At 40.6% G+C, this 27495-nt stretch overlaps 1 protein-coding gene across 2 annotated transcripts in view; it reads right to left on the reverse strand.

The window, feature by feature from the left end:
• GRK3 (G protein-coupled receptor kinase 3) overlaps positions 1-27495 on the reverse strand; it is a 114601-nt gene that overhangs the window by 31083 nt on the left and 56023 nt on the right. For both annotated transcript variants that reach the window (XM_043901507.1, XM_043901508.1), the window contains 8 exons: positions 22593-22694; positions 20615-20689; positions 14427-14488; positions 11659-11710; positions 9720-9811; positions 8959-9058; positions 2677-2755; positions 745-875 (listed from right to left, as the gene is read on the reverse strand). In XM_043901507.1, coding sequence (XP_043757442.1) covers positions 745-875; positions 2677-2755; positions 8959-9058; positions 9720-9811; positions 11659-11710; positions 14427-14488; positions 20615-20689; positions 22593-22694 — 693 coding nt within the window. The remainder of the gene's footprint in view (positions 1-744; positions 876-2676; positions 2756-8958; positions 9059-9719; positions 9812-11658; positions 11711-14426; positions 14489-20614; positions 20690-22592; positions 22695-27495) is intronic.

Genomic DNA, 27495 nt, shown 5'->3' on the forward strand with positions numbered 1-27495 from the left:
GGGTCCTGGACCAAGCAAGCATCGTGCTCTGGAATGGAAAAACTGAGAAAGCACCTGCTTCAGTCTCTTCAAGTCCAGTAAGACTTTTTAAAGGGAAGCATGGTAAAGAAGCCTCAGTGTGGCAGACTGGGGCTATGGAGTTCTGGAACCTGGAAATCTGCTAGTGATTTTTTTTTTAAAGCAATCTCGAAATCACCTGAGGTTCAGAGGGTGGGGGAAATTCTGCTGGCTGTCAGACACCCCATTCCTACCTGATCAGCCCTGACTCTGGTGAATTATGACTCAGTCTTTCTATGTGCCAGTTCACCAGTAGATATGTCCCACATGACATTGGTTCTCTGCTTCTTTATCTCTGTACACCTTCTGCCCTCACACCGAGCCAGGGCCAAATCAGTTGCTTGGTGAACATTAACAGAATTATGATCAACTGTAAAGTGGGTGACAACAAAAAAAAAAAACCCACCCTGCTTTTCATAATTAACTAACTAAAATATCTGAGCTGGCGTATGTGCTGCACCAGGCAGGGAGGTGACAGGGACAACTGGGAAAGACTGGAGTCCTTAGAAAAGAATTCAGTGTCTGGAGGAGACCGAAATCATGAAGGTGATGTTCTGCTCAGGGCTGAGAGGAGGAAAATGATGGGATGGCATGAAAGAGGGGGAGACGTGTGGGGGACCACAACTACCACACGACACCTACTGCACATGTTGGACAGAAGGCGGGGAATCTGTCAGACCACCTTACCTTCAAGTCTCTGTAAACGACAAACCGATTGTGCATGTGTTCCAGCCCCAGGATGATTTCTGTGGCATAAAACCGCATCTCCTTCTCAGAAAACACCCCGTGCTGTGAAAGGTGATAGTGCAGGTCACCCCCTGGAATCAAAGACGCAGAATGTAATTCGGTGCGTGAATTCCAGGGAAGTAAGTCACGGGCATCGTGCAGCATCATGATACGGTTGACAACGGTTAACTAACTTTATGCTTTGTCTACATGTATGATATAGATGTATCACTGACTTCTGTAATCTGATGAAACACTTTAAAAATCCCAGAGAAAACTAAACCACTGAGAAGACTCAGATGAGACAGTGGCCGGGACAGCATGAACCCAAGCCTCCGCTCTCGGATGGACACCACAACGCCCATGTGTACCACTGCGGGGAGTGGGACGGGGAGGAGCTGATCTTTTGGTGACAACAGTCCTGTTTCCTAACTGAATCACCCTCGTAGTGAGGTAGTACGTGGCTTGGCAACTGGCTCTGTGGACAGTAAATATGGAGACAAAATAAATACACTGCTCATATTGACAGATATTTGAGAAAGCAAATACAGTAAAATTTTAACTGGTAAAACCCAGGTGGTTGGGTGTTTGGGTGTCCCCAGTAAAATCCTTTCAATGTTGCAGTACCTTTGAATTTTTAATAATAAACGGTTGGAAAAGGTCAATGATCATATGGCCTCCAGTTACAGAGACAGAGAATACCACCAACAGGGTAAGGGAATGTTCTCATAAATGATAAAGGCGGAGCCACAGCTGATTTACAGAGGTTCACGTGTGTTCAACTCCATTACCTTTGATTCCCTAAGCATCTTCCTGTTCACACACGCATATTCTTATGTAACTATTTTCGATCAGGATGTAAAAGATTTCCAGCATTGCTGAAGGCTCCCTGTGCCCACCCCAGGCAGTATTATCAGCTCACAGCCCCTCATTACAGCCAACTGGACTCTACTCTGACCTCTCCCCTCACTGATTAGCTTTGCCAGTTTTGACAGTCACACAAATCGAGTCATGCAGGAAATATGCTGCTGTGTCTGGCTGGTCTGCTCATTATTACGTCTGTGAAATTCCTTCATGCTGTTGGATGGGTCTGGTTCTAAATCAAAAACTCAAAACATAATTAAAACTTCAACTGAACTTCAAAACAGGTATTCATTTATGGAAATATATGCTTTTCCATTTCAGCCCCTGTTACTAAAAATGCTTTGAATTACATCATGTCACTTTCTAGTATTAGAAAACTGAGTGAGTGAGTGAGTCAAAGCTGCTCAGTTGTGTCTGACTCTTTGTGAACCCATGGACTACAGCCTGCCAAACTCCTCCGTCCATGGGGATTCTCCAGGCAAGAATACTGGATTGGGTTGCCATGCCTTCCTCCAGGGGATCTTCCCAACCCCGGGATCGAACCCAGGTCTCCCACACTGCAGGTGGATGCTTTATCATCTGAGCCACAGGAAGACTGTTAGACAATTACTTTCTGGCTAAAGTTCTTCCTGCATTCTCCAGTTCATCATTGACAGTTTAAAGATTGATATATGGTGGGTCTGGACTAAAGGTACAGACTACTGGGTTAATATCTGAGCTGGCCCAGAGTCAGTCCTTCACAGTTGGTTTTTAAATACATTCCTGTCTTTGGCCTATGAACCTTTAGGAGACATTTCATTCCTAAAGTTTATGGCCAGTTGACTGCAGTCAACTTTTTAAAATGAAGTTGAACTGGAAATTCAAAGAGTGAAAGGCTTCCTTAAACTTGAGGGGGAATCTAATTATCTGAAAGACCCAAATGGCCAGTCTGTCTGGAGCAATGCAAGCTAAGATCAAACATCCTGAAACAAACAAACAACATCACGGCAGAGTCATTCAATGTATTCAGACTCCCCAAGTCTTGCTTACCGTTCATCAGATCCAAGATGAAGCACAGTTTATCTGGAGTGTGGAAGGCATAGGTCATACAGACGATGAAAGGACAATCCTAGAGTGAAAAAAAATAAAAACTATATATATATATATATATATATATACACACACATACACACACATATATATATATATATATAAGAAAAGCAAAAGCTGTCCTGGAAAGTACATCTACTACCAAGTGTCATCTATACATTTTTTTTTTTAAGCCATGACACTGCCCTGTATATGAAACACAGACACCTATGTGGTAACTTTAACAGACCCAGGAAAGCGAGCCTGATTCCATGGGGAAAAAATGCACAGAGATACAAATACCGCTAATTGGAGATGAACTCAGAGATGCTCTGTCACTCTGATTAAATCATGACTCCTCTATCTACATCGTCAAAAGACTCAGATTCTAGGGAAAAATATTACTGCCTTGCTAGTCCTCCTGTTGGTCTATACTTTGGTTCTGGTTATAGTCACATATCCATTTCAATGTCTGATTCTGAGCTGGAAGAACTTTTATCATGGGGAGAAATGTTCCTCATATTACTGTCTTGAAACACTGACAATAAAAATGGAATTTAAAAAAATGGTATTAAATCAGCTTTTGAAAGTGGAAAATATATCAGGGTGGGGGATAGAAAAACTCAATTGTAAAGATGTCAGTTTTCTCCCAAATTAATCTATATATTCCATGTAAACAATTAAAATGGAAACTGACAAACTCATCCCCATATTTATATGGAAATGTAAATAGCTAAGAAAAGTTCAGATAACTCTTGAAGAAAAATAAAGCTGAAACTTCTGTTCTTCAGTAGACACCATTAAGAGAGTAAGAAAGGCAAATAACAGAATGGGAGGAGGTATTTGAAATCCACATATATCGTGAATATATAAAGAACTCTCATCGATCAATAAAGAAAAAAGCAAACAACCCAACAGGAAAATGGCATGACAACAACAACAACAATGCTGCGTATATGTTACTGAGTATCAAACAGTCTGTAAGTCTTTAAACAGACGCTAGACCCCAGCTGTCCCCCAAGGAAATGCAAACTGCAAATCACAATGCTTCATCACTAAAACAAAGGAGAATGACTAAAATTACAAAGACTGATGATACCAAGTGTTGCAAAGATACAGAGTTAATGGGACTTCCAATATGGTGGCTGAGAGGACACAATCGTACAACCACTTTCACAAGGCGTTTGATGGCATCTGCCAAAGTTGATCACTACCTGCAAAGCCTATGAGCCAGCAATTCCAGCCCGGGGTATTTACCTAACAGTAATCTGTACTCATGTGCACCAAGGGACCTGCATGAGAATGGTCCTCACAGCACTATTCAAAATAGCCCAAACCAGGAAATAATCCCAATGTCTGCCAACAGGAGGATGGACACATGAACTGTGGCACATTTATACGACGGAATACTATAGAGCAGGGGCTGCCAAACTTTTTCTGCAAATGGGCTAGACAGTAAATATTTTAAGCTTTGCAGGCCCCATCCAGTCCCTGTCACATAGTCTCCTCTGCTTCTTTTCTTTACAATTTCTTCTCTGCTGCTTTTGCTTTAAAAAAAAAATTTTTAGTTCATAGGCTGTGAACACAAGCCAGATTTGGTCCCCAGGCCACACACATAGCCTGGTGACCCTTCCTATTTAGCTACAGAAGGTGCTGTTGCTATGAGCAACAACTCAGCTGCATCTTGCAAAGCCAGACACAAAAATACATTTATATAAAGTTCCAACAGGGGCACAGGTAAATTACAGTGTCAGACATCTGGGTAGTAGTTAGCTTGGGCATGGGGTGAGCAGCTGAAAAGGGTAAGGGGAGACTTTTGGGACATCAGTGACTCTGTCTCTCGACCTAGATTCTGGACACACGCATGTACTCCCTGGTGAATATCCACGAGATCCAGCACTAGGTCCCACTGAGATACATACACAGTGAACACTTGCCATTCAACCGATTCAAATAACAAATAGCATCAAATATCTACATCTATTTTCTCAACAGAAGCAAAGAATTATTAAATTCTACAGAACATACTCAACTTTCAATAGAGTACACTGTGAACAGAATTCACTTTGCTCACACCTATAGACGAAGGGCATACAGATGAATTTGTGTGGACACATGCCTGTTACTCAGGATTCGTGAACTTGAACTCAATTTCCACAAGTCTTCTGGAGGAAATTCATTTTATGGTTACCTTGTTTTCCTTAAGAGTTCAGTTGAGATGGTCTTGGTGTTCACTAATTTAGAGATTTACTTTGTTTTATATGGTTGTAAAATAAAGGTGCTGTCCTTTATCTGTTAAAAGCTATCTGGTTCTTGGGGGGCAGGGTGGCACCATCCTAATTGGAGCCCCACCAGTGTTTCACCAGACCTTTCCATAGTCTGCTGGTGACGACTCATTCTGCTCTAAATATCATGCTCCTTCCTTAATGGGGTTCCCCACATACTCTGGTTCCTGATCTAATGAGCAATTCATCTCTAGAACAGACAAGTGGGTGGACCAGGAACTTAGTAAAGCCTGGGTCTTTTCCCGCTTGAGATAGCAACTCCACTCACTTCACCCAGGGGACCAACAGAGCCTGGAAAGGGGTATTTCTGAACAGACAGTATTCAATCCTTCTAACGACAGCCCTGAGAAAACAGCAAAACGTCAAAGTGGAGTTAAGATACTATGTCATTAAGATGCAACATAAATTGGAGATTTAAAGTCGTAGGCTACTGGAATAGGAAGTGCTCATCTAAAAAAAAAAATCACCTGGTCCAAATTCTTTACTTTAAAGATGAGGAAACTAAACACTGTGTTCCCGCCCCCCTCCCCCCACCTCCTAAAAGGGAAATGACTTGCCTGAGGCCACAAAGAAATCTGGTAGCCAGCCAAGATTCAAACCCCAAGTCTCCCACTCTGGACCCTCACCAGACCCTGTCCTATGTCACTCCACTTACAAAGGTGACGTTTCCATAGCAATGTAAAATCAAAGCTCAGTTAAAGGGATGTGATTTGGTTATCTCTAAGGAGTTCACTGACCAGGATCCCTCATCTCTTAGGCCCTGAGCAGATGCCATCTTGAGTCTTGGGTGGGGTCCAAGACACAAAGAACTGAATGCTGACCCACACAGACAAACAGGCAGCAGTTTAATAATGGTGTTAGCACAGATTCTAAGATAATTATGGTAATGTTCTGTCTTGATTACAAATTCAAGGTGAATAAGAACTAGGGGGTTCTCACAGGTGGATCCTTAAATAAAAGCTCTTAAGCAAGGAATTATCTCCTTTTTTTTAAGGTTTTTTTTTTTTTTTTTTTGGTGGCATGCAGGATTTTAGTTCCCCAACCAGGGATTGAATCTATGCCTCCTGTATTGGAAGCATGAAGTCTTGACCACTGGACTGCCGGGGAAGTCCCTGGAACTGTCTTCTTTGATTTCCTAGTGAACGAAACAGTCTGCATTTTACAGGAACTTAAACTGTGATAAAATAGACCACAGAGTAGTCCTCCAGAAAAGTTCCCCGCCCTGCAGTAAGAGGAACTCTTTCAGAATTGCAAGGTTTATTCAATGGCTGTAAAGACTTTTTAAAGTCCTCGGTACTGGTCCAGAAAGCTCTTTCTGCTGGTCTGGCCTCTGTCTGCTTCCCTCTCTCCCCAGCTTCCCCGAGTGGTCCTCACCGCATCACTTCGGAGCCCAGCGGTGCTGACCTGTGAGTCCCAGAGCTCCCGTGCTCAGGACTCACACACACCCTGGCGTCCCCTCCGACCCCAGAGGACCGCCCTGTTAAACACCTTCTGAGCACTACGGACCTCTCTTTCACAGCTCTTGCCACGTGTTCCAACAATCAACACATGTCTTGAGATTCTCTGAGTAAACACTGCTGTCTCTCATTTTACGCAGCTCTGTAAAAGCAAAGACCAAATTCGCGTTTCGGGACCCCTGTCTTATAGCAGAGTATCTGGCACAATCGAAGACTCAGGGATGATCAGGGAATGAATAAGCAACACTCCTCATGAATAACTTACTGACTTAATGAAGGTGCTCATGGCTCCTCCCACTAATGGACATACTTGCCCTGATTCCCTTTTCATGACCCAAAAGTTATGGAATAAAACTGGGAACAGTACTTCTTACTGTCTCTTTTGGGGGTGAGAAGTAGGAATTCTCAATTTGAGATTGAAACAGTAAAACAACCTCCAAGCAGAAAGAAAACTCTGATGGTGACTCCAGTTTATTTCCATGCCAACACCTTAGGTAATCATATTGACACAGGCCGATCAACACATCACCTAAGGAGGCAATTTTAAACTAAAGGTTACTTAAATCCTATAAACTGTGGCCTTTGATCAACAAAAATGACTCTAAATAAGTTTACTACAATTCTTTTGGTTAAATAATGCACTTACAATGTTTTAAAAAATGCTAAACGATCTTGATATTTGAATAAAAAACAGAAACAAGTCTTAAATTAGTTCAAAGCAGTAGCCCAACATAACCGCAATTTTTTTATTTACTCCCTTATGGGCAGACCAGTGAGGAATTCTACAACTACTTAATCACATTCTGCTCACCTAAATAAAACAAAAATGCTACATGAAAATTAAAATTGTTCATATATTTTTCCAACACCCTCAATTTTTTTCCATAGGCTCTCCTGGGAATAAACATCCCAGGCTTTGAGATAAGACATTAAAAATTAATATTTTAATAAAGCACTTAAAGTCTGCAATAAGCACACATTCACATCTGAAATGAAGACAGAGACATTTCCAACAGATACTAGAAACCAATGTCATTCACGTTGATTCCAATACAGTGTGCAGGCCACTCAGATTCCATTCCAAACAGTTAAAATCTTGGTCACACACACACAGTCACTCTTACTTGAAATGTTTAATGTCTACATGTTGGCAGGCAGAGGTGCATAATTAAGACATTACTGTTCATAGCGATGGCATTTTCATCTGTTATAGTTAAACTAAATTATGATATTCATTGACTTCAATAGTAAATAGCCTTTCTAGAAGCACTTAAAACTAACACTAGAATAACATAAACCACAACACAATAAATGTATCTGGCGACAAGAAAACATGGAGCCTACAAAGGGATGAGAAAAGAACACTGGGATCATCTAGGAAGTCCAGGGACTCTGGGCAAAGAAATGATGTCCCTGGATCTCAGGTTCCTTGCTTATCAGCTAAAAGGAATGCCTTGCGTCATCATGAAGACTTGAGTCTGAAAATCTCTGGGTGAAGGTGACCTTAGTTAGAGCCCAGCTGTGACCGCTGGAGGTACCCCTAGGCTCTGCGCCTCACTTGCTGGGGTACACGGGCAATGCCCAGGTTTCTGGGACCGTGGGTTTTCCTGGGTGTCTTTACATATATCTGCCTGAGTAAATAAAAGCTGAGATTTTGGTCCTGGGTGATGCCATTAATAGGAAAACAAATCAGAGCGGGATGTTGCTTTACAAGTCAAGATGACACAGGGTGAAGCTGGCTTTGACACGTGATGAGCCCAAAATGACAGCTGGAATGTATGAATAAACAGACCAGTGGGCAGAAACATGGAGCCGGAGATGGAAAAGACCAGCATCCACAGCAGGGAAAGACGGCAAGTACCAGGAAGACAGGGTCCCCGCCGAGTGAGATATGGACTGGCTGCTGCTGCTGCTAAGTCGCTTCAGTCGTGTCCAACTCTGTGCGACCCCATAGACAGCAGCCCACCAGGCTCCTCTGTCCCTGGGATTCTGGGGGGCACTCCAAAGGGATAGCTGGGGGTTGACGAAGCCACATCACTTCCTCTCTGTTTGTGAAGGAGGGACGCGACGTTCCTCTTAACTTTTTCTCCTCTGGGTTAGTCCTTCGCTGTCATGCAGCCAATTCTTAACTATATTCAGGTGATTTTTTGGCCACTGATACAATTATATCCTGCTATCTCTGTCATATTCCACAAAGAAGGAAGTCATAAATGTGCAGTGAAGGGAGAAGTGGTCAGTGTGAATGGCGAAGGCCGGTAGTATGTTCCTAATTCCCAACTCGGACAGAGGTCATCCCTGAATTATTATTTATATTAACTTAGTGCTGCTGCTCCCTGCTATAAATTCTAATCCCCTCAAGAACTGGCTAGCTGCATAATTCACCAGGGGGAAAAAAAGCTATATTTTAAATAAATTGTCCTGATACCAAAAAAAAAAAAACACCAAATAAATAGAAACACACACACACACACAAATGCAAATGTTCAAAACTGAATACTCACTCCTGTGCTCACCAGGGACAACATGATCCTTTCATTTAAGGCTAAGGTTTCTCCCTGTTTCATCTTGATTCTCTTCTTATCCAAGCATTTCATTGCATACCTAGAACCATAAATACTACTAAAGAAAGTCTACACAGAAAATATATCTAAGTGGACATAAATGATACACATCATATTGGGGGAAGTTCCTAAAAACTCGGGAAGTCTTTTAAAGCAGCAAAATGCTTCTAAGAGGCTAAGGGAATCTGAATAAAGTGGAGACTTCAGTCAGTAACAGCACAGCAATATCTGTTCATTCATTGTGACGTGTGTCCCGTACTACGGTAAGAGGGACATGGAGTACATAGAAACTCCCTGCACTATTTTTTTGCTCCTTTTCTCCCAACCTAAAATTATTCTAAAGTGAAAAGGCTATTTTTTTTTTAAATCAAGCAATAATTAAGATATTTCTATTATTATATGAATTGACATTTCAGTTAAATAAAAGCAATAAAGCAGATACACAAAAAATTCAGGGAAATAAATTTTGTATGTATCCCTACTGTCTAGTACATGTGTGTGTGTGTGTTTTGTAGGGGTGAGGCCTGTACTATAATATTTAGTGTGTAGGAATTGTGAATTAAGCACTGGTCAAGATTTTATAAGCGTGCAGAGGGTAAGATTCTAAAACACTGATCATCAACTAAATGGGATTTTCTTTGAATATGAGTATAAAACCCTCTTAATATTCCCAGAAAAATATACAAGTGTAGAATGCTTACATCTTTCCAGTGTCTGCTTTCCTGCAACCGTATACTTCACCGAATCCTCCTCGTCCAATGATCCGATGCACGCTGAAATCATTCATGGTCAACTGTGAATTTAAAAGGCGACACAGAAACATAAGACTATGTAAAAACTATCCCACTGTTTTCATGCAAAACATACACAGTTATTGAAACAGTGATTCTGACACTGCTGCCCTTTCGGCGCCTGGCCCCACAAGCTGAGAGATAAGAAGCACAGGTGGCAGGACATTCTAGAACCACCTTCGATGTAAACTGCACAGGATGCAAACCATGGAGGCAACTGGGAAGACAACCTGGTGGGAGCCGGTTGTTTTATCCAGTCCCATGAATCTTAGATTATACGATGTATACTTTCAAGACAAGTGAATGTGAAATTTCCAGGCAAACTACAAAGTGACCTCGGCTCCTCTGAAGCTGAAAGTTTGGGAATGGTTCAGCCATTCCAGGAACTTCTGTGGTAGAAAAATAGGTCTGCATCAAGGGCATGTATGCTCTCCTAACAGTTGGACCATATGATCAGAAAGCCCAATAAATGCTGGCCATGTGAATTTTTTTATCAAAAGCATCAGTAAGTAGAGAGGACTCATGCTGGGCACGTGAGTGGAAGCAGACCACGTGTGAGTAACTCGACGAAGAGGCTTTCATTCATAAGCACGAGGCTTTCATCAATACCATCTCAGCAAAGCCTTGCTTCCCAAGAAGTTCTCATAGCACCAGATGGTACAAAGGCAGAGAGATAGTCCTATGTTCATGGTAAGAGGCCATCAGACAATAGCAAATGCTTTTTGCTACGTATCCTGGCAAAAGAAGGGTCAGATCCTTGAAGTGTTTCTCAGACAACCCTTCAGACATCATGTCCGCAGCCAGGCAGGGGCATCCGGCCCTCGAGCCTCACGTTTGCTGCTCAGAGGACAGGAGGACGTGAAAACGTGAGGACACCACGTCTGCTAAAGAAGCACAGGCACAAGGAAGATCCACAGCAGAGATAAGGGTTTTTTGGTTGTTTGTTCATTTTTTGGCTATGCGGATGCATGCAGGATCTTAGTTCCCCAAGCAGGGATTAAACCCTCGTTCCCTGCAGTAGAAGCACAGGATCTTAATCACTGGACCCCCCAGGAAGTCCCGTTATTTCATAAAATGTGTCACTGCCTCTTGCTTCTCAATCCTGCTGGAAATGGGGTAGAGAGGGGAAATTAAAAAGGAAAAAAAAAAAAAACCCATTTCTGTGAATGGTACTGTTCAACTAAAAAATTTTTTTTAAAAATCAAAAACAGAATCCAGTTATTTCTTTTTCTCAATTGCAAAGCTTTGTGGAGAGAGAGCACAGGGAAAGGGGAAGAGACATGAACACTCTAAAGTGAAGTAAATAATGTGCCCCAGAAGTCCTCACATGGAAAAGCTAAGAGAAGATGCAGTATTGGGGATACAAGCTAGGAAGTATCCCGCCTTTGAGGACTGCTTTCATCATTCTCAAAACAATAAAAAAAGATGCAACTGCTGTCTAGTAAGAGCTATCATCATGTTTATTACATGACTGCACCTAATAAGGAAAAAAAAAAAAAAACAAGGAAATTTACCAGGATGGCAAATGACATGGGCACAGGAATTACATGATGTAGAAAACTTGTATCTTTACTACTACTTCTATTAAAAGATTAATTACGGTTTAAAATATCCTTCCTTAAATAAATAAATGCATTCTTATATGAATATGAAAAAAAAGAGGATGAAAACTCAAAGTGTTTACAACTGGATATGGGAGGATGGATTTTCATGCGTAAAGCTGTAAGCACAACATCTGTCTGGGCAGCATGTTACCCTTGGGAGTGTGCTGCCGAATAAAATATTTTCTCACGAAGCTGAGCCAAAGGAAGCTTTTATTTAAAAAAAGAAAGGCAAAGATGATACTCACATGGATATTTAATTCCACGTTTTTCCACTGACAAAATCTAGTGAACTTGTCACTGAAAAGGAATGTGAGGAATTACTGAAAAGTTAAATACCACGTTAACTGAGAAACTAGCACTGTATACTTGTGTGACTTCTCAAAGTGAGCTTTTTGTAAACATTTTTTTCACAAAGCGGTCGCCTAGCACTCAAGGCTTTATTTTACGATTCAAATTGAAGACTTCACGTTTCTGCTTTAATTGTCAGTATGTTATGGTAACAATCTTTATCTGAGTTGGTACTGTCCAACAGACGGGTAACAGATAACACATAAGTAATTTAATTTTAATAATGTATCTTATTTAAGCCAATATATAAAAAGATTATCATTTCCACATGTAATCAATATAAAATTTTAATGAGATAGTCTACATGCTTATTTTTGTATTGCTTTGAAAGTGAAAATCGCTCAGTCGTGTCCAACTCTTTCCAACTCTATACAGTCCATGGAATTCTCCAGGCCAGAATATTGGAGTGGGTAGCCTTTCCCTTCTCCAAAGGATCTTCCCAACCCAGGGATTGAACCTAGGTCTCCCGCATTACAGGTGGATTCTTTAGCAGCTGAGCCACAAGGGAAGCCCAAGAATACTAGAGTGGGTAGCCTATCCCTTCTCCAGGGGATCTTCCCAAACCAGGAATCGAACTGGGGTCTCCTGCATTGCAGGTGGATTCTTTACCAACTGAGCTATCAGAGAAGCCCCTGAAACTGGTTTGAATCCATTGCTTTGAAACTCGGTGTGTATTTTGCATTTATAGCCCATTTTTATGTAAAACTTCATATAGAGAACAGACTTATGGTTCTCTATGTGAGAAAGGATGAGAGGGTTGGGGGAGGGCTCGATTGGGATTTGGGATTAGCAGATGTAAACTATTATATATAGGATGAATAAACAACAGAGTCCTACTGTATAGCACAGGGAACTAGATTCAAAATCTTGTGATAAACCATAATGGAAAAGAATATGAAAAAGAATATATATATATATATATATATAATATATATATATATGTTTAGCTGAATCGCTTTGCTGTAAAACAGAAATTAACATTGCAAATCAACTATACTTCTTGAAAAAAAAAAAGTGAATGGCCAATGCAGTGGGAGACAATGCCTGTGCATGTCTACCTGGACACACAGTGGCGTTACAAGACCTCTTTCCCAGTTTCAATTACCATCCCCATTTCTCCCCTCACCCCCAAGGGTCACAGAACAATGAGTTGACCCAAGAGTTTGGGAAAAGTCAGATCTTTAGAATCAGCAGCCATGGAGACGGCCCAAGACTCAGCTGAATCTGAGCCCTGAACCAGGGCCCTGGCCCCTCAGTTCCATTGCCACTGCTTTTTGGCAAAGCCACTCTGGTCCTGCTCAGAAAATGTAATCATTTGTATGCAGATTCGTTTCCCACAGTACTGACTCTACTCCAAGATAAAATTATCTCTTGAACTCTGGCAGAATCTTGACACAACTTTTTAAAAAATTACTTTAGTTCTGTGAACATGTGGAGAAGAAGGAGAAAAAAAAAAAAAAAACACTGAAGCATTTGTTTTTAAAGGGCAATTACTGAACAGCTGGGCTGCTCCCGCCCTGAGGCTCGATCATCATGACAACTGTCTAGAAATTAGCCGAGTTTACAGAGAAGAGCAGAGTCCATGTGAACGCAGATTCAGAGTCAGAAAGTCTGATCCCTAAGGTGCATCATCGCAGAGGAACACTCAAAACACTGAAGGGCTGACTCTTAGGTGCCTGGGAAGCATGTGAACACTTTCATAGGCATCCCTGAAATTTTTTAAATTTACTTTTTAAAAAAATTTTATTTTACACTGGAGGACAGATGATTTACAATGCTGTGCTAGTTTCAGGTGTACGGCAAAGTGATTCAGTTACACGTATATCTATTCTTTTTCAGATTCTTTTCCCCTTTAGGTTATTATAAATATCAAGTAGAATTCCCCATGCTACACAGTAGGTCCTTGTTAATTACCTAGAAAGTTTTCAGGATTTTATATGACAAACATACTCTATAGTTTGAGTAACCCAAAGGGACACATTTATTGGGTACGTTAATGACAGACATGACAAAAGACATCTGCCAATATACCTAAATTCTACTATGTAAAGAATCAAGAAAAGAGTTGTCTCATTTTTAAGGATATAACTTTAACATATAAACAAATGAACTGAATATAGACTCATGATTGCATTAGCAAACACATCCCAATAAGATACTTTCAATATTGAGGTTCCCTAGTCTATTTACATTTTGGATCATTTGGAAACTAAAAAACTAAAAGTCAAAGGGATGTTAAGATATACAAATCCTAAATTATAAAGTATAGAGGGCACAAGCTAATACAAAGCCTGGTACAGAGCACATGGATAATAAATGTTTGTTGAATGAATAAATTAACACATTTTAAGGATACCATCTATGGGGTAAAACGAGGTACACCTACATAGGACAAGATTTAAATATCATAGCCCAGTCGGTAAAGAATTGGCCTGCAATGCAGGAGACCCGGGTTTGATTCCTGGGTCGGGAAGATGCTCTGGAGAAGGAAATGGCAACCCACTCCAGTATTCTCACCTAGAGAATCCCATGGACAGAGGAGCCTGGCAGGCTCCATGGGGTCACAAGGGTTGGACACAACTTAGCAAATAAACCACCATACTAACATAATGTTACATGTCAAACATATCTCAACAAAAAAGACTTTGTACATAAAGTTTCATACCTTTCCATGAATTTTTGAAAAATGCTGCCTCGAAGACTTTCACAAATTTCTTCTATGTATGGCTGGAAAGGATGGAAAAGAAATTCCACACTGCATCAGTAAGAACACAGTAAAGTGAAAAACACAAGTGGATGAGACCCAGATGTGGTGAGGTTCCCAATTATGTGCTCCCATAATCATCAATAACCTCAGATATGCAGATGACATCACATTTATGGCAGAAAGTGAAGAACCAAAGAGCCTCTTGATGAAAGTGAAAGAGAGTGAAAAAGTTGGCTTAAAACTTAGCATTCAGAAAACGAAGATCATGGCATCTGGTCCCATCACTTCATGGCAAATAGATGGGGAAACAATGGAAACACTGACAGACTTTATTTTTTGGGGCTCCAAGATTACTGCAGATGGTGACTGCAGCCATGAAATTAGGAGACGCTTGCTCCCTGAAAGAAAAGTTATGACCAACCTAGACAGCATATTAAAAGGCAGAGACATTACTTTGCCAACAAAGGTCTGTCTAGTCAAAGCTATGGTTTTTCCAGTAGTCATGTATGGATGTGAGAGTTGGACTATAAAGAAAGCTGAGTGCCAAAGAATTGATGCTTTTGAACTGTGATGCTGGAGAAGATTCTTGAGAGTCCCTTGGACTGCTAGGAGATCCAACCAGTTCATCCTAAGGGAAATCAGTTCTGAATATTCATTGGAAGGACTGATGTTGAAGCTGAAACTCCAATATTTTGGCCACCTGATGCAAAAAACTGACTCATCTGAAAAGACCCTGATGCTGGGAAAGATTGAAGGTGGGAGGAGAAGGGGACGATGGAGGATGAGATGGTTGGATGGCATCATCAACTCAATGGACAGGAGTTTGAGTAAACTCCGAGAGTTGGTGATGGACAGGGAGGCCTGGTGTGCAATAGACCGTGGGGTCCCAAAGAGTCAGACACGGCTGAACGACCGACCTGAACTGAACTGATAGCACCTTGCACTCGCCCTCCTCAGCGCCTGTCCAGTTTGCATCGATGGATTCCCGGGCATGCCTACTTGCTTAGCAGTCATCTACACCACCCAATGGCATGTCCCCTGAAGGCAAGGACAGGGCTGTCCCGTGTGCCACTGCGTCTCCACTGTCTGGCACAGCTCACGGCAAGCCACAGACACACCTTCAATGACTGGAATGAGCTTCATGGGCATGTGACCCATGCAGCCCCACAGAAGAGCCCAGTCCTCGGCATGTACCCTACTGCGGCCATCCTGAAATTCCTGAACAAGGACCCCCACGTTTACATTGTGTACTGAGCCCTGTAAATTATGTAGTGGCAGTCTGTAAATTACAATTAATGATATCATTGCCATTAATTACAATTATCATAAATGATCAGCATTAATATTGAGTTTCAAAGACTAAAAGTGAAGGAACCCATGGAGTAAACCTTTTTTTAAATTAGCTATTTGCAAGGTCTTTGAGCAAGTTCACGGCTAAGTCGAGATGAAGGCAAGGACTCCTGGCTCACATGTGTGGGGCTCTTTCCCTGTGGAGAACAATCTGCTCCAATTTCATGCCACTTTACACATTACCAAATAAACCACATAAATTTATTTCCCATGGGGTAGTCTTCAAATCAAGAGTGATAAAAATATCAAATGCCAACTCTTCACAACTCAGCCTAGGGGCAATTAGCTAGTTCTGGAAAATATCATGATACCCTACTCTCTTCTTGAATGATGGAAATTTAATGTTTTCTGTGTCTTTCTAGATTATCCCAAAAATGTGCAAAAAAGAAGGACCAGACGTCAGGAGATGTCCAAGGCAAGCCACAGTCACCAACATGGGCAGTGAGACCACTGCAGCTCACCTGGGAGCTTCACTTCCTACCACGGAGCTAGGCTAGCCTCCGCCACTTGGCAGGGCTATCAATGTCCTGGGCAGGGCACTGGGCATAGTTCACTAAAACCAAATGGACTTGTTCTCTCCTTAGTAACAGGGGAAGCTGACCTCTCTCTCTCTGAAGCTTTTTGCAGCTCCAAAGTCCTATGTGTCTATAATGAAAGATAATAGTCATCTTTGCCAAGTCTTCTAGATGCTAAACACCAAGGCCACAAGTCTCAAGAGGTTCAAAAGATATTAAGTGTGCAAAGATGTATGAAAGACTAAATTTGTATGTAACAGATTTTCTATTTACAGAAACTCTTATGTTAACATTTTTTTCATATTTTATAAAATATCCTGTACCAGAAATTCTTAAGACCAGATATGATATACCACACTGCCACTTTCAACATGAAGGACCACAAAATGTGTCAGGTGAGCAATGCAAAAAGCAAAGTTCAATACTGGGGTCATGAGCAAACAACCTCACTGCTCTGATTCTTGGTTTCCTCAATCTGTAAGATGGGAGAGTTACATCTAATCTTCAAGGCCGTTGTGAGGATTTAATAGGATTCAGAACACTGAGACTCCCCTGGTGGCTCAGACGGTCAGGAATCCGCTTGCAATGCAGGAGACCTGGGATGGATCCCTGGGTTGGGAAGATCCCCTGGAGGAGGGCATGGCAATCGACTCCAGTATTCTTGCCTGGAGAATCCCCATGGACAGAGGAGCCTGGTGGTCCATAGTCCGTGGGGTTGCAAAGAGTCAGACACAACAACTGAATGACTAAGCACAGAACACTCAGAGTCAAACATGGGGCTTGGCACATCCCAGGAATGTAATGTAAGCCAGGACTCCTCCCAACTCTTGCCACCAAATGTACCTATGCAATTAATTATTTCTAAAGTCAATTTTTCAAACAAAAAGAATAAAAAGCATTTTGTATTTATTTTCAGAGCATTTTTTTAACTACCTTGTTCTCCTTGACAAGAAATTTCACCTCAGGCATCATATTTCCCAATGTTTAAATATATGATAAACCTATGGCAATCAAAATAGTATGGTACTGACATAAAAACAGGTCTTATGGATCAATGGAACAGAACAGAGTTCAGAAATAAATCCACACACCTACAGTCACCTGATCTTTGACAAGGGCATCAAGTATTCAGTGGGGAAATGACAGTCACTTCAATAAATGAAGGATGAGACTGGACCCTTACCTCACACCATGTACAAAAATCAACTCAAGATGAATTAAAGACTTAAATGTAAGACCTGAAACCATACAATTAGAAGAAAACATGGGGAAAAGCTTCTTGACACTGGTTTGGGTGATGATTTTTTGGATATGACATCCAAAGCTCTGGCAACAAAAGCAGAAATAGACGAGTGGGATTGCATGAGACTAAAACGCTTCTGCAGAGCAAAGGAAACAATTAACAGAGTGAACAGGCAGCCTGTAGAATGAAAGAAGTTATTTGTAAACTACATGATATGAGGTTAATATTCAAAACATACAAGGAACTCAACTCGACAGCAAAAGCCCAAATAACCCAATTCAAAATTGGGCTGAAGACCTGAGTAGACATTTTTCAAAAGAGATAATAAATGGCCAACAGGCATATGAAAAGGTGCTCAGCATCACTAATCATCAAGGAAATGCAAATCAAAACCACAGAGAGGTATCATCTCACACCTATCAGGATGACTGTTATCAGAAAGCCAAGAGGTACATGTTGGTGAGGATACAGAGAAAAGGGAATCCTTGTGCACTGTTGGTGGGAATGCAAACTGGGACAGCCATTACAGAAAACAGTATAAAGGTTCCTTCTGGTATATATCCAAAGGAAATTAAATCAGTGTCTTGAAGAGATATCTGCATGCCCATGTTCACTGCGGCATTACTTCACAAGAGTAAAGATAACGGAGATAACCCAAGTGTACGTCAATGGATGAATGGATAAAGAAAATGGGGAATGGAGATATACATGTATATAATGTATATATGTGTACACACACACACACAAAATGGTATACTCCATTCTGTTCTTTAAAAAGAAGGAAATCCTGACATTTACAACACAACAGGTGAATCTGGAGAACATTATGCTAAGTGAAACAAGCCAGACACAGAAAGACAATTACAAGCTGATCTCTCCTGTATGTGGAATCTAAAAAGTCTAACTTATAAAAGCAGAGTAGCAGGTTGGTTGCCAAGGGTTAGGAAGTGGGGAAAGTGGGGAGATGTTGCTTAAAGGGTACAAAGTTTCAGTTCTGCAGGATAAATAAGTCTTGGAGAGCTAATGTCCAGTATGGGGACTATAGTTAATAGTACTGTATTGTACACTTGAAATTTGCTAAGAAAGTTGATCTTAAGTGTTCTCACCACACATGCATACACAAATATAACTACATGAAGTGATGAGTATGCTGATTAGTTAGATTACAACAATCATTTCACAATGAATACACATATCAAAACATCACACTGTATACTTTCAATTATATACAATTTTTATTTGTCAATTATAACTCATTTAAAGCCAGGGGGGGGAAATTCCAACTCAAAGAATATCAAGTAACTTTAATGTTAGTTAAATGTTATAGAGATCAATGTCCCTCTATAAACAGGGTATCCAAACACATAACTTCTATTTTATACTTTGACCACTATGTTCTAATGGTACGTATTATACTGAATTGCACTAAAATGCTTTCTTATTTAAACCAACATGACTATTTCCTTCACCACTGAAATAAAAATACCAGCTATTCTATATCTGTTTTATCAGAACATTACTAAGTTATTTTCTTATGAACAAATCAGTAAAGTGCTTTTAAAAGATATATTGGAGACATGGCTTCTAAATCAATGTTTCTTGCAGCCACAAAGTTAATTTTGTTGGTCTTTGTATCTCTCATCTGGAACTATCTTTTTAAATGTTATTTATGCTACAGGAAAAGTTAACATCAGAGTTGTAAAATCTATGTATATAATTTAGCAATATTAAATGTAACTGACTACACAACTACCTCTGAACCATGTCAAAGTCAGAAAACCGAAATTCTGACATGAAAATTTCACAGAGGCAACAAAAAGCAGGTATTCAGATTGCACTTTCTGACTGTGAGGTGTTAGAGAAGATTGACATTTATGGAGTGCTGTGATAGACAGGCCTGGTACAAAGCAGCTCATATGAACTGGGTCCTCAAAACCCCATTCACGGGACAGGCTGCTGGCGTTTCTACTCCACAGAGGGAAAACCAGAAGTGCGGAGAGGTATGGTGCCTTGCCCAGGGTCTTGAAACTCAGGTCACTGAATTCAGAGCCCAAGCTTATAACCAACTAGACTATACTAAAAGGTCTGACATTTTAAGAGATGTCCATCTAATCATTTTGGCAGAAAGGCAGCAGCTGATTTGGTTACTGTACCCAAATGTTCTCAGAGTCAAACCAGTATCTTTTCTATAGAATAATCAGATTCATTTTGTATATAAATAAACCCAACCATTAGGCACTAAGGCAAAAATCAACTTATTTCTCTTCAAATGACTGAATAATCCATAAAAGCAATAAACTAGTTATTTTCATTTATGAAAACCATTACCTTAATAAATGGCATTCTTTCCTATTTCTTGTAACTCCCAGAAACATAAAAAGTACATGATCCACTTGGAAATTTGACCATACCCTTGCAAGCTGCCATCTCTATAGAAATCCCACGGGATAACAAAAAAGGCTTTCACGAAGAAAACCACTGCATCTGAAGAGCAGCCAGGACATGGGCCCATCAGTTGTGGATTAAGTTTTCTGAGCCTTATAATTTAAATCTATGATTGTGTTGTGTTCAAGATAAGAGGAGCTGAGGCAAAATCCAATTTCTCAGTCACGACTCCAAGGCCATTCATTCCCTCTTGATTGCTGAAAATGAATCTGTTTCTTCTGGGGAAGGATCGCCATGGGGACCATGATTTACTGAAAAGTAAATCTTGCCCAGTCCCTGCTCATCACAGGTGTCTGGGATGTCAAACAGGAAAAGGCTTTTCCCTCCAATGTCTCCTCTTGATTGATTTATAGGGAAAAAAACACTAAAAGAATGCTCTAGCAGCCTTTTTCAGGACAGCCTTGATGATGCTGGCATAAGAGCACATTTGAATGAGCAGAGAGGTGACATTAAACTTTGGTTCTTCCAGATAAACCTCTAGGTAAGAAATACAGTCTCGAAATTCCGCCAGCACTTTCACCCAAGCAAAGAATGCACCCAATACAACCATTAAGTGAATTAGAAACATTTATTTGGAGAGCATTTTACCTTACCTGAAAAAGAGTTGATGTCACTTGTTTCTTGGATAGATGACTTTGTACATGTTCTACTGCTTGCTTTGAGAATGGCTTTAAAAAAAACACACAATGTTTTCTTTTTCTTTTTCCCCCACAAATATAAAACAGAGCAAACCTCTGTATGTCTTACAGTGTCGCAACATACAATTTAACACAACAGTTACTAAGCAGTAACCTATGGTGAGCACATCAACATGCATTCTTCAAAAAAAAATCTGCTATATGTTTGCGGGCAAGCCAAACAGATGATTGTTCCTCAGAGCTTCCAGAGTTCTTAAAAACTATGTCGAGAAGGGTGATACACATGGGGGCATCTAACTGAAATATCTATGCCCACAAGAGATCAAGGCTACTTCAACTTAAAAAGGGTGTAAGGAATCGTATTGTCACCGTATTAATATTAATTGCATCATCTCTCAGTTGGCTGATACTGGGGTCCTAAAAACATAAAATTTCTATTTCATGAGAGAACATGAATGCACAAAGATATACCTAAGAATTAAATGCCAGGATCACAAAGCTAAACCACAGTGTTGGAAAGACTCTAGGTTAAGGAAAGGCCTGCTGTAACCACTGCAAAGAGGAATTGGTTCTAAAAGAATGAAACTCAACACTGACAAAAATTAGAAACCCTGTCCTCCCCCTAAACTTCAAATTATGTCTGAAGTAATGCACAAGAAGAAGAGCTTAAAAAAGCATATCACTCTGCTAAAAACCCTCTAAACTGCTGCCCTACATGAAAGCTATGTCTACAGAGGCTTTCTTAGTGAACATGTGGCATTTTCCAAGGTCCAACCATCCCCAGCAAGGCAGCGAGGCACAGAGGCTTACGGTAAGCTCTAACTCAGAAGTTCAGTAAGCACTGCAGACAACACAATAAATACAGAAGCACGAAAGTGTATCATTGTCGTGACCAGTGCTGTCCAATCAGACTCGCTGCGATGATGGAAATGCTGTGAATCTGGGCTTATGCCACCAGCCACATGTGGCACTGCACATTTCAAATGCGGCTCAGGAGGACGTCAGGAATAAAAATTTTAGTTCCATTTGGTTGTAATTAATACAAACATACTTCCCTGGTGGCTCAGTGGTAAAGAACCCGCCTGCCTATGCAGGAGATGCGGGTTTGATCCCTAGGTCGGGAAGATCCCTTGGAGAAGGGGATGGCAACCCACTCCAGTATTCTTGCCTGGGAAATCCATAGACAGAGAAGCCTGATGGACTACAGTCCAGGGGTCGCAAAGAGTTGGACACGACTTAAGAGACTAAACAACAACAAATGTAAACACAATTAAATACTCGCACAGGGCTAGTGGCTACTGCATTGGACACAGCAGTCCAGGGCTCTTAGGACACTTCTTTGAAAAACAGTTTTCATGTAGAGATATTACAATGTACATTTTCATTATTAATTATTCCACTTACTTCTGGTGGAAGAATTTCCTAGGAACTTTGTTTATCCTAATGACTGAATAAGATTGTTTCTCTGATTTACAAGCAAAAAAAAAAAAGATTTCAACCATCATTCAACTATTAGTGAACTATATTAACATAATAATTACAATCAACCTTATTAATTCAAAGAAAGCATTTAAGATATTTATCGATCAATATTTGATTAGCCTAATTGTTAAAGGAGAGCTAAATGAAAAACAATAAAGCTTAATTTCCTTAGAGAGTCGAGAACTGAGCTTAGCCTTTTCTTGCACTGATCTGCATTAGCCATTTTATCAACATCTGTACTGAAAGTAACCAAACCTTATTAAAAGTACATGGAGCAGCAGATATTGGATCAGTATTACCAGGAAACAAACGACAAAACTTGAGAAACATGGGTTCCATCCTGGATGAATACCTTTAAACCTTTCCTCCTATTTTAACTTTTATTCCAAAAACATGTGAAGCCTGTCTCATTTACTCATACTGAATTAATAAAATAAGCAGAGGTACTTACATGTGAACAAGACAGCAGCTCCTTCATGATGTAAGTATCATAAATTTGTCGACTTCTACAAAGGCGATCTTCCTCATTCTCAAGCTTTTCATATTCTTTTATCTAGACAGTTAAAAGTTATGATTGTTAGGTACTGTCTTCCTAGAAACTTACTTTATTAAAAGATATTACTTGTCTTGGCAAAAACCACTTCCACATGAGATCAAGCAAATTACTTGAATTGGCCAGTGCACAGGAAACAACTACTTCTAATGTTGAAATAATGAAGCTGGAATAATTTAAATTCAACTTGGGACATAGGAATGGATTTTTTCCTAAGATGAACCTCGTTGCTTAAATTTAGAAACACAATATTAGGAAACAAACACTGCCATGGTTACAATTATCTTATGATATAGCAGCCATGGACCATTCATTCTTGCCAATTCTCCTTTCCAAAGCACAAATAATTTGAACTTGGCAGTAATCCATTTCTATGAGTTATGATGGGGATCATTTTCACTTGACTACAGTGTTAGAAAACTCAGGAGGAAAAAATAATAATGAATTGTCAGGATTCCTGCAGAGATCTTTAAAAGTCAACTAAATCTTTTGGAAAGACATTCATCATAGATAAAAGCACTGGTTTTTCACATTGGAACCGTCTCTGCACTCTAAAAGTATTAACAGAAAGGTTCCTTCAAATAGTAACCTGACGTGTGTTAAGATAGACTAAATAATAAAATGGGCTTAGCAAACATGCTTTGTGAGGACATGGTCTCTATTATCTTAACCTCACAAGTTCTCAGATCAGAGAAGTGTTTTTACTCCTTTACAGAAATATGTTAAATCTAAAAGACATTTAAAAAGAACACATTTGAATCAGTTCTAGTGAGGTGGATGAAACTGGAGCCTATTATACAGAGTGAAGTAAGCCAGAAGAAAAGCACCAATACAGTATACTAACACATATATATGGAATTTAGAAAGATGGTAACGATAACCCTGTATGCAAGGCAGCAAAAGAGACACAGATGTACTGAACAGTCTTTTGGACTCTGCGGGAGAGGGCGAGGGTGGGATGATATGGGAGAACGGCATATTGACACATGTAAATTATCATATGTGAAATGAATTGCCAGTCCAGGTTCGATGCATGATACAGGATGCTCAGGGCCAGTGCACTGGGATGACCCAGAGGGAGGGGATGGGAGGGAGGCGGGAGGGGGGTTCAGGATGGGGACACATGTACACCCGTGGTGGATTCAAGTCAATGTATGGCAAAACCAACACAATGTTGTAAAGTAAAATAAATAAATTAATTAATTTTAAAAAATCTAAAAGACAAGAAGAGAATGAAAACAAACGAAATATGGAGTTGGTAGGAAGATTGCAGTGAAGAGTTTCAATATAATGACTAATAACTACATAGGACTTATTTCTGAAAAAACAGAAAGTTTTCCTACCAAGTAGCCAGTTATACTTTCATAATATCTGAGCACTTCTTATTCTGCTGTGATTCTGACCACTCCTAGAGGTGAGAATACAAACTGAATGGAAATAAAAGCTACCTTTTTACTGTATAGTCTCAGCTTGATAAGGCTTCCCTGATAGTTCAGCTGGTAAAGAATCCGCCTGCAATGCGGGACACCTGGGTTCAATCCCTGGGTTGGGAAGATCCCCTGGAGAAGGAAGGTTACCCACTCCAGTATCCTGGCCTGGAGAATTCCAAGGACTGTATAGTCCATGGGGTTGCAAACAGTCGGATACGACTGAGTGAGTTTCACTCAGTTTGACAAATTTTGAAATCAAAACCAGTAAATCCTGTGAGAATTTCTGATAATGAAAGGGCATGGTTGGCAGGGAGAAGAGTATGCACAGAGCATGAAGCCTATATAGTATGTGTATGAAGGCTAATTGCTTCACACACTGAGAAATTACTGGGATCATCTTAACTGTCCTTAAATATCAATGAGATGGCTGAAATTCACAAGTCTGTTAACTGCCTGGGCTTAGAATGAAGTCTTCCTGGGGCAGACACTGAAATTGAACATAAAGGCAGGAGGCCTAGGGGAGGCTGATACTCCATCCAAGAGGAAAACACTTAAAAGTTTTTTTTTTAATTCTTTACTTAAAAAAACAATTTATTGAAATATAGTTGATTTACCATGTCATGTTAGTTTCAGATGTACAACAAAGTGACTCAGTTTTTATATATATATATATATATATATATATATACATACACACACATATACAATATATTCTTTTTACATTCTCTCCATAATAAATTATTATAATCTATTGAGTAGAGTTCCCTGCGCCACACAGCAGGTCCTTGCTGGTTACCCATTTTATATGCAGTAATGTGCACATTTCAGCCCCAAACTCCTAACTGACCCCTCTCCCCCGCTTTGGTAACCAGAGCTTGTTTTTATGTCTGTGGGTCTACTTCTGTTTTGAAAATAAGTTCATTTGTATCATTTGCTTTTAGATTCCACATATAAGTGGTGTCATATGATATTTGTCTTTCTCAGTCTGGCTTACTTCACTTTAGTATGACCATCTCCTAGGTCCATCCATGTTGCTGCAAATGGCATTATTTTCTTCTTTTTTATGACTGAGTAATATTTCATTGTATATACAGACCACATCTTCTCTATCCATTCATCTGTCGATAGACTAGGTTGCTTCCATGTCTTAGCTATTATAAACAATGCTGCTGTGAACATCAGGGTATATGGATCTTTTCAAATTATGTTTTTCTCCAGAAGGAAGACATTTTTTAATGAAAAAGCAATTCAGCAGTGTTGGCATAACCAGAGGACCTGGGCTTAATCATCCTAAGTTAACTCAGGAGAACATGTCTACAAGGTTCAAACACCATCCCAGCCGCAAATACGACAGCTGCAAGAAAACAGAAGCTAGACACCGAAATCTGAAGGAGAGCCAGAAAATAAACAAAGGACTCTGGCTTGGCTGATTTCTTTTGTTGTTTTGTCAGGTTTTAGTAAGATCCAAAAATTAATGTCAGAATGCTAGGATAAAAGAGGTGGACTATCAGTGAACCAAAGGCAAATGTTTCTGCCTAAACATACAAATAAACTCTAGGAATACTAAACCTGCATGGAATTATTACCCTCAAACACAAGTGTAAGGAAACCTAAGTTTATGTTCTGGGGCCTGTAAAGCAAGCTGATACCTGATTCAACGGGAGTTTTCTATGAACTGTAAGAGACTGACTATACAGAAAACCCTAGTTTCTTGCACAAACTGTGCCCTGAACCATAGTTCTGGCTCTAGTGAGTGCCTTGTGCTTTACAAACTCTGACTTGAACAACAGCAAAGGTTAATTCTTAGTAGGCAAAGCAAGAGCTTAGCATCTGGGGCTGTAATTCAAAATTCACTTTCTATTATCAGTCAGACCACTAATTGAAGAACATGCAGTCAACCATCAATTAGCTCTGGACAGGATGCCCTGACCGTGGTACACACAGAGAAAGCGTCACCCCTAATTCTGGCGGGCGGGTTGCCCAGGGAATGGAGCAGGCGGAGGCCCAGGTTCAAGGTGAAAGGTCGCCGCTAGAGCAGAACAGAAGCATCACCACCAGTGGCGAACACTCACTGACCGTGTGGTCCCCCTTTCTGCTTTGGTGGTTACAGAGCTCACAGCTCAGCATGTAGCCTAAACACAGAACCCTAAGAGCAAGCCCCTTTGGCCCACAGCTGTCACAGGCACCCCCCTCTCTGTCTCCCATCTGTCCCACTGCCATTCCAGCCTAGTAAAGTCACAGCGGCCTCTGCCTTGCCCAGTCAAGGGCCTCTCTTTCTGTCCTCAGCTCCCTGACACCCCAGCAGCGTTCGGCTCAGGGCTGCACTCCTGCCTCGTCGGAGTTCTGGGACCTCCTCTGACCTGTGGGGTCTATACTCCCCAGGAGTTTGCGATCCTGGCTCCTCTTCAGTCTCCCTTGGTAATTCTTCCTCTTCTGCTAGACTTCTAAATACTGAAGTGTCTCAGAGCATGGTGCTAAGAAATCCCTTTTTCATCCACTATATTCTCCTTGGATAAAGCTATTCAGTCGCACAGTTTCAAACACCAATTCTATTCCAGTGACTAAGTCTGGGTTTTCAGGACTCACTTCTCTCTCAGAGCTCCAGAGTCTGGATACTGAGCCACCTATTGGATATTTCCACATCCTCTCTACTCCAGCCAATCATGCCCTTCCCCTAGTCTTCTTAATCACAAAAATGAGTAAAACCATCCTCCCAGCTGCTTATGGAGAAGGAAATGGCAACCTACTCCAGTATTCTTGCCTGGAGAATCCCACAGACAGAGGAGCCTGGCGGGCTACAGTCCATGGGGTCTCAAGCGTCGGACACAACTTAGCGACTAAACCACCACCACCACCACCCAGCTGCTTAAGCCAAACAAGAAATAATCATCATTGATTTTGCTCTTTTGCTCACTCTGTCCCCATCATTCCCTACATTCAATTCATTAGCCAATCACACTGGTTTGATATTCAAAATGTATCACAAACCCAGGCCCTGATTCAGGTCAACCAATCTCTAACAGAACAATTCTGGACATCTGTAAAACCCAACTACACTGGACCACTGAAGAGTGACCAAAAGTACACAGATTATGGGGAAAGGGCATCAAACAGAAGCCAGAAAGAAAGAGAGGATATTCCTGAAAATAAAGAGTCAGAGGAGAGCTCCAAAATTCTGCATATAAAATCTCAAAGTCTCTGGTGGACTGCATAATGATGTGTGAGCATGACAGACCCAAATTAGTCCAGCAAAGGTTAAAAAAATTGAACAAGATTAAATTGCTACCCACTGCATGAGAAGACAGCATCAAGTCTGAGTAAGCCAAATTAACTCGAGACAATACCCTACAGAGAAGCAGTTTAGAGAACCC

Source organism: Cervus elaphus, chromosome 5, assembly GCF_910594005.1.
Source record: "Cervus elaphus chromosome 5, mCerEla1.1, whole genome shotgun sequence".
Classification (NCBI taxonomy): domain Eukaryota; kingdom Metazoa; phylum Chordata; class Mammalia; order Artiodactyla; family Cervidae; genus Cervus; species Cervus elaphus.